General features: G+C 38.9%; 1 protein-coding gene across 1 annotated transcript in view; it reads right to left on the minus strand.

The window, feature by feature from the left end:
* Positions 1 to 2,490: 2,490 nt before the first annotated feature.
* Positions 2,491 to 19,635, minus strand: part of STPG2 (sperm tail PG-rich repeat containing 2) — a 571,273-nt gene continuing 554,128 nt past the window's right edge. Inside the window, exon 13 of the mRNA XM_075285753.1 lies at positions 2,491 to 2,622. Coding sequence (XP_075141854.1) covers positions 2,491 to 2,622 — 132 coding nt within the window. The remainder of the gene's footprint in view (positions 2,623 to 19,635) is intronic.

The following is a 19,635-nucleotide window of genomic DNA, read 5'->3' on the forward strand; positions in this document are numbered from 1 at the left end:
CAGTAAATACCGTATAAACAAAGTCCATAAGAAAACAATGTTTTTCTCCAATTCCACTCCATTCTAAAATTTTTCCAAATTCCATATGACAAATATCTGTTTATAATAGCACTCCAGGTGTTCAAAATGTAAATGCCTTTATATGTCAAACTAATGAGGCTGACAGTAATGTGTGCCCAGTAGAATATAGTACAGGATAAGAAAGCCCTGTATGTGCAGAAATATTTAGAACATTAAAAGATAGACTTCCTGATATAGTCTCCAAGTAATTGAATCTCACCACAGAAAGAAAAACTATCCATTATATCAGCATATAGAAGGATATGGAATCTGGGAAATAGCACATAGACTAGTATTAAATTAGATCAGCAGGTCAACTTTGCGGTTATGAATTCTATAAGCAAGGCTAGTAAAGGACAATGCATTCAATGATACCACTTATTCTCCAACCTGCATCTCAATAGCGCCTTCAATTCTATATTAACATTTTTATCATCTTTACTTTCTATGGATTTCTACTGGAACTGAAAGACGTCCAATGTCCACTGTTATTTCTTGTTATGGTCCTTTAGTGAAGGTACTACCATAAATGTGAAGTAAACTTGAAAAAAAAATCAATTACACAATTATTAAGGTATTATATTTTTATTGGACTGATGTGAACCATAAGTTACAACAGAGTAGTGAATAAACCGAGCAAAATATTAGTACCAGTAATTTTTTGGCCGCTTCAAAACCGTAATACACTGTAGTTTGATGTGTCAAGAGATAATATCTTCAGAGTGATAAGAAGCAGATCGGGGATGTAGCTGTGGAGAGGCAAGTGCAAAAAATAAATAAATACATGTGAACCATTCCTTTACAGTCATTCTTATGGTTGCTTAGCCCAAAAGAAAAAGTATATGTAAAGTCATATATTGTACAATAGATCTCAAAAACACTATTGTAAAAGTGCAGGACTTTGTGTCCGGTTAAAAAAAAAAAAAACGGTTTCGCCGCGGAGAGCACAAAACGCTCACCGGAGCTCATGGCTGGACTCTGTCTGTTGGGTTTTCGTGTTCTGTCTGCAGAAGACGGCAACCTGACAAACGGAGATCGAGCGCAGATGTGAATGAGCCGTCAGTTGTGGAACTTCTATTTACTGTCATCCAACTTTACTGCCATACATATTTCAATTGGATTTGGAATCAAGTTGGAAATATAATTGGAAAAGATTAGGCATAGATAATATCCACGATTAATTTGTCCCAATTGATCACTCAATTTTCAGTTATTAACTGAAAAATACAACCTTCAGTCCCGAGAGCTATACAAATTCCTTACGAATAATGATCCCACCTGCATTGTATATTGAATGCCAAATTTTGATCCTTCCTTCCTCAAATGTCTTCCAAATGTGAGGGTATAATTTCTTTTATAATATACTTGGGGAACTAGATATTAAAAAAAAAACCTCCAATATGTATTACTCAATTTTCAAACGTGTTGCACACCAAGAAAAACTTACTAAGACATACTTGAGGTTGTATCTTACTACCCCTCACCTCCATAATATTTACCTAGATAGTTCCCCCTGATAGTTGTGTTGGTGTAAGGCTGCCTTCACACGGAGTAACGGCGGGCTCAATTTGAGCTTCTTTTTCCAGGCGTAGAACTCCGAAGGTCACATTAACGTTGCATTCACGCGGCGTTTTTTTACTATGAGCGCATACGCTGCGTTTTTTGATCGCATACACTCTTCGGGTTTTTTAACAGACTTTTCTGTAGTACATTTTGGCTAAGGCCTGCTCCATGGGGCCTTAGCCTAAAGGAAGCTTTCTCATTGATTCTTCAAAAAGCACTTTTACTGTTATATCTCCATGATTACTTTAAACACTAGAAAACCGTGATAGATCTCCTACTTGTGTCAACCAAACAGGTTCTTACGAGACATCGGACACAACAAATTGAACCGCATGTGCATGAGATTACTGCCACCATGAATGCTACCTGTGTATGAAAAGACTATTTTATACCAAGGTGGATTTCATTCTCACTTTAGAAGGTGTGCAATGTGCAGATTGACAAGTATGTATAGTAATTTTCCCATTATTTATTCTTAATCCTTGCTCATTTTCAAATGTCAATGTTATAATGTCATTGTGCACATTCTGACTGTTCTTACAGAGCTATAACTGTTGTGTTTGTAAAACTTGCAAACTTTAACAAAAGATATTAAAAGAAAATAAAGTAAAATGTTGCAAATGTTTGTGCAATGAGCTCAAATAGTCGAAAAAAATTTTTGTTGTTTGTTTGTTTTTTACACCAGAATTTTAGAGTGTAGGGCTTTCTAAACTTCTCCCACAGAGTCCCATGTTAATAAATTCTGTAACAGTTTGAGAGAAAATGATTCACTCGCGAAATATATTTTTTTATTAATAGTAAATTTCTTGTAGAATTAAAAGTGTCATTTTAGAAAGTGAGCACTTACCAAGAATTGTTTATATAAATTCATACACTCAGGGAAAATTGTGGATTTTCTGCTTGTCTTTTTAGAGGAATTTCAACGTGACTCAACAAGGGGTTTGGAAGTGTGGCATTAAATGTTCCTTTCAGCACTGTGTCCTTAAACACAGGGCTCATCTGTGGAGATAAACATAGACTATATTATACAACAGTACAGATATAAGTTCACTATTCCAAATTGATATTTGTAAAAGAAATCATACGTAATTCCCATAGCCTTATATATCCAAGTTAGAACAGTGAGGTAGAAAAGGCAGATAAAATTACATAAAAAATGTTAAATGTTAATGGTAAACAGCCATCATTACCATAAATAATGCACACGTTCTCCAATAAATGCCATTGTGAGGGGTTGGTGTGTCAAAGGCAAGCAGATTCCATACTGATGATGTGTCAGTAGAGATAAGCAAACCTCATGTGATTCATTTTGACGAATATTCATGATGTTCACTTAATTTCAGGCCAAACTTATTCAACTAGAACCAGAGTGCAATTGTTATAATCAAACCTCAGAATATAATAAGTGGAAGTTCAGGAGAGGTGAATAAAAAATACCCACCTTGCCTCACCTCTCCTGGGCATCCCTATCACATACAGCGTTTCTTCTTCAGGCCTCTTACTGCCTCTAACCAATGTTATGACACTTGACGTCATCCAGAAGCCCCGGAGAACAAGGTGAATATAATTTATTTTTACTCACCTCCCCTTGTCCTCTATTTAATATATTTGAAGGAGGGGGGACAGTTGAGCGAGAGCCAGGAGTGGATTGAGCAGACGGTAGAAGTATAACTACTTCCTATACTGTATATTCACCATTCTTTTTGTAAACATGCTTGGCTTTGGCTCAGAAAAAAATGCAGTATAATATGCAAGATAAAAAAGAGCTTAATGGTGTGTCATGGGCTTGGGGTGAACCCAAAACTTTTTTAAATTGAGGGTGGAATTTGGTTGTATCTGAATTGGTTCACTCATCCCTAGTCTTCAGTATGAAAAATCCATCTGGGGACACAAAACCTCTTAATTTACTATCTACTGAACCAACTCAACACAATATCACAACATGATAACAAAGGCAATGAAATGCTGCAATTCACCCTCTCCAATTGGTGACATAGGGAAGGAGATATCTGTATGTATAGACTGTCAGCTGTCAGGAGACCCAAAAATTTCATTGGTTGAATTTCAAAATTGACTGTTCAGTAAGTCAAAATAATCAGATGGAGCCATTTTGAACATACACCTTAGATAGCCATTGGCTGAACAAGTAACTGATTTCCTTATATAAGTGCGAGGGTAAGTATGCATATGTTTTGAATGGAGAGAATAGAGAAAGCCATTGCCAGATGCCTCTGCCAGTAGATTTATCCCTAAGAACAAGAGGCAGGCAGTTGAAATCCTATCCTTATCTTCCTTTTCAGGGGAGTGTTACAACATCCACATAATCAGTGGGTTTGGCCAGATATTAAATATGTGCAGTGGGCTTTAGGCTGCCTTAAGTAGGACATAAACTATAGAAACCAAACTGTACACTATTTGCATGAATATTTATCTAATTTAGGCTATAACAGAAGAAAACAACATTTTTTCTCTCTTTCAACGAGCCCTGACAGTTAAGATAATCACTTATGTAAGATGATATGTTAATGATTTACCCTTGGTATGTAGGTTGTGATCTCCTTTTGTTTTCTTAGAAAAGCCGATATTTATATTAAAGTGCTTGGGAAATGAAATAACTTGACAAGTGGCATACTTTTTGAAAAGACACATTGTGTAAGAAAGGATAAAGATTTTAATAGATTGCTACAATATGTAACCTCTCACTATGCTAAGTCTTCTGGGATATCAGTCGTTTAACAATGGAGTAGAAACCAGACATATAGAGAGATGGAAACAGCGCAAACAACTAATTGGAAAGCAGAACAATTGTAATAAAAATTGACTGAGGGCAGAGAAAAGGTCATTTGACACTTGGTTTTCAACACATTTTGTTGGAATTCCTAAAGATAATGAGATGCAAAACTCCAGACTACCTGGCATGATAATTAAGTCTTATAAGGTCTCATAACTACTGCAACTATCTCGGCTAACTATTAGCAGTAAATTATGTAGACTGCCAGCACTCAATAAAATCTACTCACTTACTAAGGAATGCAAATATTTTCAGTTTGTTTTTCCTAAAGAGAAAAATATGGTCAAACTATTCAGACCCTTAGTGAACGGCTGACCTGAAAAGCATTTCAATCTATTTTTTAGTGCTCACTGTCACAAACACAAAAATACCAACTGTTTTCTTATAAAAATAGCATGGAAAATAAGTAGATAAAGAGTATATTGTAGGTACATCTGTGTACATAGCAGCCAGTCATTAACTACCTCAGAGAGGGGCAGGGATAGGTAGGCATTAGAGATGAGCGAGTAGTACTCGATCAAGTAGGTATTCGATTGAATACTACGGTATTCGAAATACTCGTACTCAATCGAGTACCTCTCGCTGTTCAAATGTAAAAGTTTGATGCAGAACCAACATTGATTGGCCAAATGCTATACAGTCGGCAAATCAACGCTGGTTCTTCTCCTACCTTCGGAAGTCTTCTCCGTGCAGCTTCCCCGCGGCGTCTTCCGGCTCTTCATTCACTCTGCCAGGCATCGGGCCTGGGCAGAGCCGACTGCGCATGTCCGCTTGTAGTACGGGCATGCGCAGTCGGCTCTGCCCAGGCCCGATGCCTGGCAGAGTGAATGAAGAGCCGGAAGATGCCGCGAGGACGCTGCACGGAGAAGACTTCTCGGAGGATCCAGCCTGACCCTCACTCGTGGACTTGATAAGTATAATTTCATTGAACGTTGCCTACCCCTGAAATGAGAATTTTCCCCCCATAGACTATAATAGGGTTCGATATTCGATTCGAGTAGTCGAATATTGAGGGGCTACTCGAAACGAATATTGAACCTCGAACATTTTACTGTTCGCTCATCTCTAGTAGGCATCCAATATGTACATGTATACACTGGACACTATGAGGCCATTGTATTATTTAAATGCTCATATTAGGCAAATTATAGTACACATTAATGGACTGTTGGGCAAATAGATGAGCAAACATCCCAATAATACTATATAGAGAAATACAAACTCAATAGGCATTACCTAGATACATTTTAACAAAAAGATACATAAATAACTCATTTCCTTCCACAATGACAGTCACAGCCCTATAATAAGGTGTATCTTATGCAATTAAACCAGACACCATGAAAATTGTATCCAATTTACTGTTAGAGTAGAAAGAGATGATCAGGTTGATATACAGTTTTGTGGGAAAAGTTGCAATATAACCTGCGATTTGGACAATGTCACATAAGGAACGGAAAGCGATATTGATGTGTAGTCATTCTATTTAATACAACTATGACCTATTAGTATGCCAATAAGTCTATAACTGAGAGATACATTGATGATTTAAATCTGTAAATTGAAAGCCTGAATTCAGTAACATATACATTTACAACGGATACCATATGCCATGTAACTGTAATGCCATGAACCCCAACCCCCACGTCCCTGCCTATTTGCCTGAACTGTCCTAGGCAACAGATGACAAGTTGGTGGTAAAACCCTTCCTAGATACATTATAGGTAATGACACAGAATGCAGACAAGACAAACAACAACAAAAAGGAGGCCAGCAAGCCATGGGTTTGGTAACAGTCGAACAAAGCAGTTCAGAATTGGAATCCAAGAAAGTAATCAAAGGTAAAGCCAGAGATCAGGAATATGAATATAGGTAAAAAAAAAAAAAAAAAAAAAGAGAAAATAGCCAGCACGCACAAAGCAATAGCAAGCACCAATGTGAATGTGAGCAGACAATAAAAAGGAAGGAAGAACTCACCCCAGACTTTATAAGCAGATAGGCTGTCAATCATACAAGTAAGGCTAAAATTAACTATTAGAGGGGCAGAGGGAAACTAAGGTGAAGGAGATGGGTGTGGTGAAAAATGACAGGGCTCAGAGAATAGAACAGTGTTCAGACAGAGCAACAAAAACCTTAAGCAAGGAATCAGATCTGAACACCTCCTACACCGCAGTGTGCAAGTGAAAGGCGCAGACGTTCAAACGGGTGCTGACATAACAGTAACAGTGTAGCCATTTTGCCTTGTGATTCCCCTTTATCCCTCAAAAAGAAATTCCTCCTGTTGGTGTCAAATTACATTGCTTCCTATCTCAATGATCCCTTCCTCTAGATGACCAAATATCACCAAGTAGGGGTCTGGATGAATACAGGGATAGCTATATCAACTCAGTAAAGCCTGAAGAAATTTCAAGAGATATCTACCAGACTCGCACTAAGCTGGCAGAAAACATACTAGGGGATTGCAGAGATGTAGAAAAGACATAGTGGGAATATATACAATGTTGAGTGAGGTGTTACACTGGTAAATTTTTTGTAGGATAATTGTTTGCACTAAAGTAGTTTCATATTAATGTAAATATTTATTAGAAAATTTCAATATATCACTATTTCCAAATTTGTAAAAGTTTTACAATTTTAACCCCTTCCCAACCGGGTCTCTGTTATTCTGCTGGTAATACAGTCATAAAATAACTTGGTCATAAAATGGTTAAAGTAAGTCTGGTTTATGTGTATTTGTTTTAAGGTTTTGTAAAAACACATTTTTTCTGAAGCACAAAACTTATGTTTACTAGCAGAATACTGTAAATACATATGTAATGCAAGGCAATGGTATATATTCTCCATATACATATTTATGAGCAACACTATCTGACTAGTCCTAGGATGTCAGTAGTGACTTGTAGAGACAAGCAAAATCCGCTAGATGAAAGACACAAGTTCTTTGAAGCTAAAATAACATGTCATGTGAGCAACGTAATCGTTCATCTGAATGCATTGAAAGTGAATTTATAAATTTCCAGTTTAGCACACTTCTAATGGAAAATACCTGTCTGAAAAATGAAGAGTACTTGGAATGGGTTCAAACAAGATGCAAATTCACCAAAATAAAGTTTTGAAATTTAGCAGACCTGAAAACTCAGCAAAGTTTTACTTTCAGCAAAGTATTTTGTTTTAACTGTATATTTATTAGAGAATTAATAATCAACAAAATAACATAGATATATATATATAATAAAGCAAAGCAAAAGAAAAAAAGGAAAGAAATGGGTAAAGGCAATTGTAATGTAGCACGCTCATAGGAAGTCCAGCAATAAGGGGTCAAAGCGGAGAGACCCAAAAAAATACAATAAAAGTACATAAAAGTTTATATGTATAAAAAAGTAATCAGATAATCAAAGCAGGACACAGAAGGCATGAGGGGGGGGGGAGCATGAGTGAGGAGAGAACTAGAGGGTAGGGTGGGGTAGGACAGGACATTTCTCCTTGTCATATCATGAAATTTGAGATTGCCAGTAAGCATCTCAGTGATCCCAGATCAATTGGAGTTGTTCCAAGGAATCATTGATAGAGGAAGCGAAGTGTTTCTTCACATGTAAATCTCTTAATCTAGCCAACAGATCATGGAGAGCATAGGGCAATGTTTGTTTCCAGCAGCTAGCAGTCAAGGTTTTGGCCGAAGTGAGAATGTTAGAATAACCTGGCCATGGTTCCCATGGCACATTCCGTAGTAAATACTGGGGATGGTCTAATGGAACATTGTGGGACACAACATCACATATCAAACCTTTCACCTGTCTTCAAAATGGTTTTCGTACCAGGCTGGGCCAAAAGACGTGCTGTAATGTACCCACATCCTTCGGACCATCTGAGAGAGTGTCAGAATTAAAAGTATTCAAGATGGCAGGGGTGTGATACCAGAACATAAGAATTGTGTTTCCATGTACAGGGATGCATCAGATGTCTGATTTTTCAAGGCCAGATAATTTGGGGAAGTTCTATTGCTTTTGTAAGCTGATGGCTGGTAAAGTAAGGGAGGGGGTGTACATCTCACCCAGACTGCTCAGGTGGGTGAGATGAGAAAGTCCAGAAGAAGTTGTTTTGTCTTCTGAGCTTTGTTTCAAGTGCTGTGTATTGGGCTGGATTTTTTAGGAATGGCTGGTAAGTTGGTAGTGGGACTTGTCATTACACCCCCCTCCAGTCTAAATCTTGTGGACGCTCCTGCAGTGTCTCCCCTGTTGAGGGTTGTCCTCATTACTGCAGCTTAAATAGTCTATTGGGAGAGCAGACTGGGGCAGAGCTTGGCTGGAATGCCTCCAAGAAGGTCGGTTTCTGTTTTGGAACTGATGACTTAACCCCCTTCCTGCTCTGTGTCATACTACTGCGTAGTGCAGTGAGTATAGTTAACGCTCAGCACTGTAATACTATGGTGCTATAATGCCGCAGACACAGGAGCTGTGCCTGTGGCATTAATTATTGGACTAGCTACCGGAGTTGGGACACACTCCAATTCTGGCAGCTTAACTCCCTAAATGCCCTTATCAATAGTGTTAATGGCATCCAAGTCGTTAGGGGGCAAGACCACCTCCTGCTGTAAATATGATTCCCAGTTATGAGATCAAAGGGTCTGAGGGGCTGCCGATCCCTATTGCACATAGGAAGCCTATGTATAATCTACTGAACTACAATGTATAGCAGTACATTGCATTGGGGAACAGCAGATCCTAGGTTCAAGTCCCCTTGAAGTAACCCCCACGGTCTCCCAGAAATTTTAATAAAAGTAATCAAAACTTATTATGAACCACATGATGCCAAATAAAATTACAACTCACCACTCACTCACATCATGACTGCTCAGGCCAATCATTGTCCTCAGTAGAAGGGAACTGGGACATAACAGCTAGCAAGAAATTAATGAGCAAGAAGGCATCCGATCAAACCAGACTGCGCTAGAAGGACACCAAAGAATCAGGAACAGGTGAGCTGTTATTTTTTTTATTTATTTTTTTTCTTCACTACCCAGCCCAATTAAAAAATATTGTTTATGCTAGGTTCACACTAGCATTCACCTGTCCGTTCTGAGCTTTCCGTCTTCTGCATGCCAGAAGTCGGAAAGCTCAGACCGGGTCCGGCCGTGAGCGGCGGTGAGCGTTTTATGCTCTCCGCCGCGAAACCGGATTTTTTAATCCGGACACAGAGTACTGCATGTCCGACTCTGTGTCCGGATTATAAAACCCGGTTTCGCGGCAGAGAGCCTAAAACGCTCACCGTCGCTCACTACCGGACAGGTTTCTCACCCATTCAAATGAATGGGTGAGAAAGACTCCTGCAGGTTTCCGTCTCCTGCCTCTATTTTAGGCAGGAAACGGAAACCTGAACTACGGAGAAGAGAATGCTGATGTGAACGAGCCCTTAGCTAGGACTAGAGATGAGCGAACAGCACGCTCCCATAGAAATGAATGGACGTAGCCGGCATGCGGGGGGTTAAGCGACCGGCCGCCGGCAAAGTGTACGTGCCAGCTGCTTCCATTCATTTCTATGGGAGGGTGCTGTTCGGAACGGCTGATCTGAACAGTGTTCGCTCATCTCTAGCTAGGACAACCTCCTTAACAGCATTTAATGGGCCTAGTCAACGCTTGGCTAACCTTCACCCTTTATCAGTATAATAAGTAGCATTATTTCCAAAGCCCCTCTCTGTTGGTTCTCTGCTCTGTTCAGCTTCTCACTATCCCATGACAAACGGTGGGCTGAAAAGAAACTCTGCCAGTCCATACCAGTGGACACTTTGGACACTTTGATCATGAATCCTTAGGGGACCTTGGGTCTCAAGTTCACACTCCAAAACTGGATCACCCAGTCTTGGAGTGTGGTTACATGATTATACACCATCATATGCTGTATATATTCCATAAATGTCTGCTAAAGCAAAAAGGAGAAATTTCCATTTGATGAATTGTCAAAAAAGTGTAATGTTGGGTTGACACTACCAAAATATATGACAAAATTTATGACTACAAAAAAATATGACAGAACAAGATGGAGGGGGCTTTGGCGGATGTCAGCAACAAAAATTGATAACAGTAGGGTGAATTTAGCCTTAACATATTGCTCTAGCAATTTACATAATACTGCCTGTAAGTAAAAGGAGAAGAAGCAAAAAAAAAAAAAAAACCTAACTAGATGGAAGATATTTCAAGACTCATCCTTATCTTTATCACTTACTATATGTGATGATATTATAAGTAATATGTGAGAAACAAGGATAATGAATGAGACATAAACTTGATATGAACATTCATGGATCAAAATCATACATTACATTTAATATAGCTTAAAATTTAAATGAATTTCCAGCATTCATATTATAGTAACTTATGACATATAGCACTGATAATGTAATGTAAATGATTGGAAGCAGGACTCTTAATTCCTCTAGAATATAATTATTTTTCAATATGATGCATATTTCCTAAACAGATTTTCATAGTCTGAAATCTCTTATAATTAAGCTCATGATAAAGAAAAAACTTCTCTAATATTTATGCATTGATAGCCAAGAAGATTACTTCTATTCACATGACTCTAATCCATCATATTGGGCTTGTATTAATAAGTGCTGACTGCTGTTGCTTTGGTTTGAGCAATAAGAGTAATAAGAGACATAATCAGTTTATAAATAATTAAGATCATTAAGCTGCTATTAATGTAATTACATACTTGTAATGCTACTACATGTTACAGTAACAGCTGTGTCTATCCAATTACTTCAAGTTCGAACAGGAATAAACTTTATTTTACTTCATTTTCCACTGCCTATATATTTATATGGATGCAGTACATAAAATGTGGAAACTTAAAGGGATATTTCCCTCAAGCATCCTATCTATACTGGTAATTATGTAAATTGAAGAATTTTCCTAAATATGTTGCTTTTTCAATACTGCTTTGTTTTCCTGCTATGTGAAATTATTCCTCACATTTTTTATACCGCATTTCCATAACGCCAGACCTTTGTGATAGCTCAAGTGACATCACTGACTGCCATAACTGCTATCTACAGCTCTGTAAGACAATCATTTCAGCTAATTCAGCAGTTTGATCTGATGTTTTCTGTGATCTCTCTATGTAAACACACACATAACACTGAGTTCTCTAGAAACATGTGCTTATTGTCTGATCTGCATCTTATATTAGATTTCTAGTTATCAGACGTATTTTGATACTTCATAGTGTCCTGTTCAGCAAGCTGGGGGAGGGGGGAAAGAATGGGAATGTATCACTAGAGATTTGCTTTTTAATCTAAGCAGACGTCAGAATAGCTTTTAGGCTATTCTACTCCTACCTTTGGTTTGGTTCTCAACGCCACCATTTTTAAGTAGATTACTTTTTCCATATATTCAGATGATGCACAGGGAGCATTCTCCCTGTGCTCCGAGCACAGCTTCATCATGCCATGAATGCTGCCTCTGGAGCTGTTGTATTACATCCCCGAGATGTACTGGTCCTCTTCTTCGCTGCGTAAGCAGCTGATGCTATCTTCAAAAGAACCAAAATCCCATGCATGCACTGTTGGCTCTGTTACTTTGGATTAAATCCTGCGCATGATCAGCGGCCATCTTTATTCTATTCCTATATGAGCGCGATGCACTTTTGTACAGCACATGCACAGGATTTTGATCCTACTGAAGTTTTGGTGGTATACAACCAAATATACAGCCTTTGGAAGTGACCTCCCCCCCCCCCCTTTGGTAAATGCTTCAGGTCTGCACGTTCATAACACAAATGTGTACAGACATTTACCTAGCAAAATTTCAGTTAGAGGGTTGCTAAGGAGAGCATTAAAAAGTTTTTTTTTTTTTTATTAGAAAAGAAGTTAGTTTAATAAAGTATATTACAAAACTGGTCACTAAACTACTCCTGACAATAGCAAAAAAGATAAAAAACTGTGGGAGTTATGCAATACTTCCTCACTACTGCGTCCTGATTGTGAGTGTTTTAGTGTTTTTTCAGGAAGACCCTGTCAGCATCCACGCATCCTAATTCTAATTCTGAATCTAATACATAGCTATGTATATACAGTCCTATGAAAAAGTTTGGGCACCCCTATTAATCTTAATCATTTTTAGTTCTAAATATTTTGGTGTTTGCAACAGCCATTTCAGTTTGATATATCTAATAACTGATGGACACAGTAATATTTCAGGATTGAAATGAGGTTTATTGTACTAACAGAAAATGCGCAATATGCATTAAACCAAAATTTGACCGGTGCAAAAATATTGGCACCTCAACAGAAAAGTGACATTAATATTTAGTAGATCCTCCTTTTGCAAAGATAACAGCCTCTAGTCGCTTCCTGTAGCTTTTAATCAGTTCCTGGATCCTGGATGAAGGTATTTTGGACCATTTCTTTCTACAAAACAATTCAAGTTCAGTTAAGTTTGATGGTCGCCGAACATGGACAGCCCGCTCTCAAATGATCTGAAAACAAAGATTGTTCAACATAGTTGTTCAGGGGAAGGATACAAAACGTTGTCTCAGAGATTTAACCTGTCAGTTTCCACTGTGAGGAACATAGTAAGGAAATGGAAGACCACAGGGACAGTTCTTGTTAAGCCCAGAAGTGGCAGGCCAAGAAAAATATCAGAAAGGCAGAGAAGAAGAATGGTGAGAACAGTCAAGGACAATCCACAGACCACCTCCAAAGAGCTGCAGCATCATCTTGCTGCAGATGGTGTCACTGTGCATCGGTCAACTATACAGCGCACTTTGCACAAATAGAAGCTGTATGGGAGAGTGATGAGAAAGAAGCCGTTTCTGCACGTACGCCACAAATAGAGTTGCCTGAGGTATGAAAAAGCGCATTTGGACAAGGCAGCTTCATTTTGGAAACAAAAATTGAGTTGTTTGGTTATAAAAAAAAGGCGTTATGCATGGCGTCCAAAAAGAAACAGCATTCCAAGAAAAACACATGCTACCCACTGTAAAATTTGGTGGAGGTTCCATCATGCTTTGGGGCTGTGTGGCCAATGCCGGCATCGGGAATCTTGTTAAAGTTGAGGGTCGCATGGATTCCACTCAGTATCAGCAGATTCTTGAGAATAATGTTCAAGAATCAGTGACGAAGTTGAAGTTACACCGGGGATGGATATTTCAGCAAGACAATGATCCAAAACACCGCTCCAAATCGACTCAGGCATTCATGCAGAGGAACAATTACAATGTTCTGGAATGGCCATCCCAGTCCCCAGACCTGAATATCATTGAACATCTGTGGGATGATTTGAAGCGGGCTGTCCATGCTCGGCGACCATCTAACTTAACTGAACTTGAATTGTTTGTCCAAAATACCTTTATCCAGGATCCAGGAACTGATTAAAAGCTACAGGAAGCGACTAGAGGCTGTTATCTTTGCAAAAGGAGGATGTACTAAATATTAATGTCACTTTTCTGTTGAGGTGCCCATACTTTTGCACCGGTCAAATTTTTGTTTAATGCATATTGCACATTTTCTGTTAGTACAATAAACCTCATTTCAATCCTGAAATATTACTGTGTCCATCAGTTATTAGATATATCAAACTGAAATGGCTGTTGCAAATACCAAAATATTTAGAACTAAAATGATTAAGATTAATAGGGGTGCCCAAACTTTTTCATAGGACTGTATAGTGTGGGGAGGTATCTTGGTGGAGGCAAAGGTGCGGACTCAAATGGTCAAAGACAGAAATCCCCAATATGCAGCAAACAGGTTTATTTAGAAAAAAAAAAACAGGAAAAGAAAAAAAAAAACCTTCACTTCAGGCACAAAATGCTAAATAAAATACAGCCTTAACTTTGGGCTAAAAACAAAATTCTGCTCGTCTGAGTGACTAAACAGAAATGATAATCCAACTATACGTGTGGCTCACTACCAGCCACACAAACAAAACAAGCACAATATTATCTCACTGGACTCAGGGTTACAGGACAGCCCCAGACATACCTCCCAACTTTTGAAGAATCGAAAGAGGGACAAAATGTGCAGCGCGCGTAGCGCGGCGCGGCAAATTTAGCCCCACCCACTTTTGTGTTGACTCCACCCACTCGTTAATTTTTCATGTGCCCGCACACAGTATAATCCTCCTACAGTCACCTGTAAGTTATATGTCCCCCCTCTATCTCTCCCCCAGTTTCATATACACCCTTCATCTGCCCCCAGTTTCATGTCCCCCTTCCATCTCTGCCCCCAGATTCATGTCCCCACATCTCTGCCCCCAGATTCATGTCCCCACATCTCTGCCCCCATATTCATGTCCTCTCCATCTCTGCCCCCAGATTCATGTCCCCCATCTCTGCCCCCAGATTCATGTCCTCTCCATCTCTGCCCTCAGATTCATGTCCCCACATCTCTGCCCCAAGTGTCATGCCGTCCTCTCCATCTCTGCCCCCAGTGTCATGCCGTCCTCTCCATCTCTGCCCCCAGTGTCATGCCGTCCCCTCCTTCATCTGCCTTCAGTGTCATGCCGTCCCCTCCTTCATCTGCCCTCAGTGTCATGCCGTCCTCTCCTTCATCTTCCCCCAGTTTCACGTTCCATCTCCACATTAAACTTACCTTCTCCTCCGCTCCCTCGCCGCTCTCTGCGCGCCTCTCTCGCTGACACATATGCAGCTGAAGCGAGGAGCTGACCTGTGTCACATCGCGTCTACAAGCCAGGAGCCGGCGGCAGCGGCGATGCGAGGAACTGACACAGGTCAGCTTCTTGCTTCAGCCGCATGTGTCAGCGAGAGAGGCGTGCAGCGGCAAAGCGAGGAGCTGACCTGTGTCAGCTCCTTGCTTCAGCCGCATATGTGTTCAACTCAGATCTGCGTCCTCTGGACGTCCTCTCCAACCGGGACCACGGGACATGTCACCCAAATCGTGACTGTCCCGTGGAAATCGGGACGGTTGGGTGGTATGGCCCCAGATGCATCCTTTCACTCCCTGGATCTGCACTGGAGTGCAGGATCTGTAGCCTATTTCCACATTAAACCCTCTGAACAAAAAATAGGCAGGGGTAAGGCTAAAAATAGTTAAAAATTAAAGAATTAAAACAATGTGTTTGTTTATATTACGTGCTGCCGCTGCCTCTACTCACTGCTGTGATCATATGTGTGAAACTAGTACTAGCTTGTCTGGTGATCAGGACCAGCCCTTACCTCCTCCTGGCTGCTCTGGCAGTTTAGACAAATGCTGCTTTCATCAGTATTTACATTATGCACATGGTGGGTATGAGCAACAACTGAAGTTATGTGCAGAATGAACAGCACAGAATCAGGACCCGTAAGGAAGTTATTGTAAAAAAGACTGTGTTGCCCGCACACATTGGACATTTTTTTGGTCTCAATTAGAAAAATTAATTTCAGCACATTTTTGTCTCGCTGTAAAAAGAAAAGACAAAAAAACAAACAAACAGGAAAACCCCTTTAAGGGCCTAGCCTCATTGTTCAAATCTGAGGTGTCACTTTACATGGTAATAACTTTGGAGTGCTTTAACTTAAAACTTAACGTGATTTTAGACAATTTTTTTAATGACACATTGTACTGTGCTAGTGGTACGTTTTGGCTGAAATGTTTTGTGAAAAAATAGGAAATCTGAATATTGTGGGGAAAAAAATGTTTTCAAATCTAGAACTTATCTACCACTTCATATATATAGTCATACTACACAAAGTTCTTCATAAATATAATTTACCTTATCTTCGCTTTATATTATCAATATGGCTTCAAACTTTAATCACCATTTAATTTTTTTCACACATTAAACGGCTTACAACTCCAAGAGCAATTTTACAAATTTTCAATTTCCAAAATCTATTTTTCAAAAGCCCCAGAACAGAAGCCCCTCATCCCATTCTCAAAAGTGTAGTAAAAAAACAATTATAAAAAAACACTTAGGTTGTGTTTTAACTACCGTATATACTCGAGTATAAGCCGATTTTTTCAGCACAGTCTTTGTGCTGAAAAAGACCCCCTCGGCTTATACTTGAGTCAAGCAAAAAAAAATATTATTTGGGTTGGGGGGGGGGGATGTCTATGACCAGACGCAATAGTAATGTATAGAATCTCCCATAAAATAGTGAAAAAAAGAAGCTTTAAAATATATAATAAAAAAATTAATTAAATTAAAGTTGTAAATCACTCCTTTCCCTAGAATACATATAAAAGTTGAAAATTACTGTGAAACACATACACATTAGGTATCCCTGTGTACTGAATATAGGGTACCTGCAGCGCTCCTGTTCCGTCAGGAAGGGGTTAATAGGAGCACTGCAGATACCCTATATTCAGGCAGGCTGAATTCCAAGTGGGGAAAAAAAAAAAACAGTCCTCAAGCTCAGGTAAGGGGCAGACAGACAACCAAAACACCCCCCCGCTTATACTCATATTCAAGTCAATAAGTTTTCCCAGTTTTTTTGTGGTAAAATTAGGGGCCTCGGATTATATTCAGGTTGGCTTATACTCAAGTATATACGGTATTTAATTGTTTCACAGAAATTAAAATAAAATGGAAGTGATATTTAAATATTTCAATTTCTTTCACCAAAAAATTCATTTAGCATTATAATTTACACATTCACAAAGTGCTACATGAGAAAATGAATATCACAATCTGTTATGCACTCTCTTCAGGGCATGGAGTTATCTATCCCACACGTGGATGTAAACCCATATATGGGCACACAGAAAGGAGCAGAAGGGAAGGAACACCATTGGGATTTCAGGTGCTATGTCCCATTTTCAGAGCCCCTGAGGTGCCAGAACTGTGAAAACAGTAAAAACGCCAAAAAGAGACCCCATTTTGGAAACTAGACCCCTCAAGGGATTTATCAAAAGATATAGCGAGTACTTCGACCTTATTTGTGATTCACAGATGTTGAGCTGTGAAAATGACCTCAGCAGCATATGGAAACGACCCGGGATGTCAGTGACATATCACCTGTGACATCCTGGTTCCTATCCTTAGGCCACTGATTAATATAGCCTAATACCCCAAAAGTTAATACCATTTACATAATTAGAGCTTTCCAATGCCCCCCTTATATTAATAATGTCTCTGCTTCTCCTAATCACCCCTATATTGTTATTGCCCCCTAATATTAAGAACCCCCCCAAAAATAGAAATAACAATGATACTCAACCTGCCTTCAATATCTGATGCCCAGACTTGCCACTGTTGCCTCTTCTTGCTGTATCATATAGACTGCAATCCTGCAGCCTTTAAGGCACCATCAACATCCTCAACAGAGGATGTCTGCAATCTGTTGCTATATAGCGACATCTGACGTCTTAGTTGTTGCTAGGGTACCTGCAGACCACAAGCCATTACCAGCCTTCAACATACAGGTTATGTAATGGTAGAGCAGGTAGCCAACAGCTTCTTGCTCTACCATGTTTTTTACCTCCATCAATGTCCTGTAGGAGTCCATATAGTTGAAATTTTTGTGTGCGCTAATACTGCCCCCTGCCTCCTTCCCACTACCTATACCTCTGCCTAGTTGGTATTAAAACAGACATCTATATAATGTTGTTCATTGAAGATCCTATATTTCAAAGTATTGTACTTATTTTAATTAAATAAAAAATAGTTATCATAGAAATATTCTGTATTAAATGTAAGCTTTAATTATTTTTATTTCATTTATTTCCAGTCAAAAATTTTTTTTTAAAGATATTATGACATTTTTCCATGAGAGGGCTACTTGTCTAAATTCTTTTTTCATTCCAAAATGACAGTTAGCCAGAAAAGCTGCTTCCAGTGTTTGGGAAGTAATTATGGTTCCATTATAGGGGACACAGCTAATGCTGTTGGACAATAAATGAAGGTTTCGGAAAGAGAATTGCTATATTCCTGTTGAAAGAAGTACTTGTTGTTCACAGAAACCAATTACTGTAGAGGAAATTACAACTTTAAGAGAGACTCTGCATTTTTATTGAACATTGGAAATATGGCTCTGGTTCTTTTTGATATGTCAATAGTGAGAAATTGAATGAGTGAGGAATAGTGAACAATAAATCAGAAGAAATGCAGCTCAACAAAATCAAAATAATATCTGTATTTTATATTTATACAATTCTCTTTCTTTTCCTTGACTTTTCAAAACAAGATCTACAGTTCCGCATCTATAATGCATTCATTTTATATCAAGTTGGAATTGGTGATCCTAAAACAGAAAGAATAAAAGAAGTGTTGCGATCGCTTTTTCTACTCTTTTCACCTGCCTCTGCACTGATAGATATATTTAGTAATACTTTATAACATCATCAGAAACGTCAGTCTTTTCTCAGGGAATCTAACATCTCGATGAATGTTTATACCAAGGAATGATATTTACTGTCCTATTCTCATTGAAGAAGCATGCACACTGTGCCAAACTGAGAGTGCATATGAATGGGATGATCAGAAGGAATAACTGTTGGCCAAACAATCAATGAGTGCAGGTACCTTTAGGTTAATGGCCTGAATATGCATAGCTTCTAGAAACCATTGTACACCCAGGAAGGAAGACAGAAAAAACAGAGACATACAGATATAGTAAAGTTTAACTTTACGTAATAACTACCATGTCTAAAGTTGCCTTGTTGCACTAGGGTTTTTATATACTTGTGTCAAAAACATACTGATAGTTAACAACAATTGCCAATTGTGGGTGTTGGGGATGTGCGCTTGTACAACAGTCACTATCTCCCCTACTTCACAACATTCTCTGTGATGAGTCCCTTGTGTGAGAAAAGTGCATTACAAATGTTTGTCACTGTCATTCATTCATGGAGGCCCAGAAACTGATTTACTATATTTGTAGATAGTCTAGGGTCTCTGCAAGCCTGGTGGTCACGTGATTTTCAAAATGCAGATTAGATTATGTATTACTGAATTAGCCAATAAAAAAAAGAGAATAACATTTTTAACATGATATCAGTTACATATATAAAATCACTTTCCCCACCTCCCAAATGCATCCCCCTAACCAGCAACTCATTTTAACCTTTTCGCTGCCAAGGGTCTCTGGAAATTTTGCACCTCCAGTAGCCAGAGCAATTTTCACAGTTTTGAGATGAACAAATCAAACCTAAATTGCAACATTAAAAAAGCATCCAACTCCCCCCATACCTATATATTTTCTTAAAGTAGACACCTGCAGCATTGTCAGAATGCCACTTGGTACTGTATACGAACAAACAAAACCAAACAACCAAACAAAAA

This window comes from Leptodactylus fuscus, chromosome 1, assembly GCF_031893055.1.
Source record: "Leptodactylus fuscus isolate aLepFus1 chromosome 1, aLepFus1.hap2, whole genome shotgun sequence".
Lineage (NCBI taxonomy): Eukaryota > Metazoa > Chordata > Amphibia > Anura > Leptodactylidae > Leptodactylus > Leptodactylus fuscus.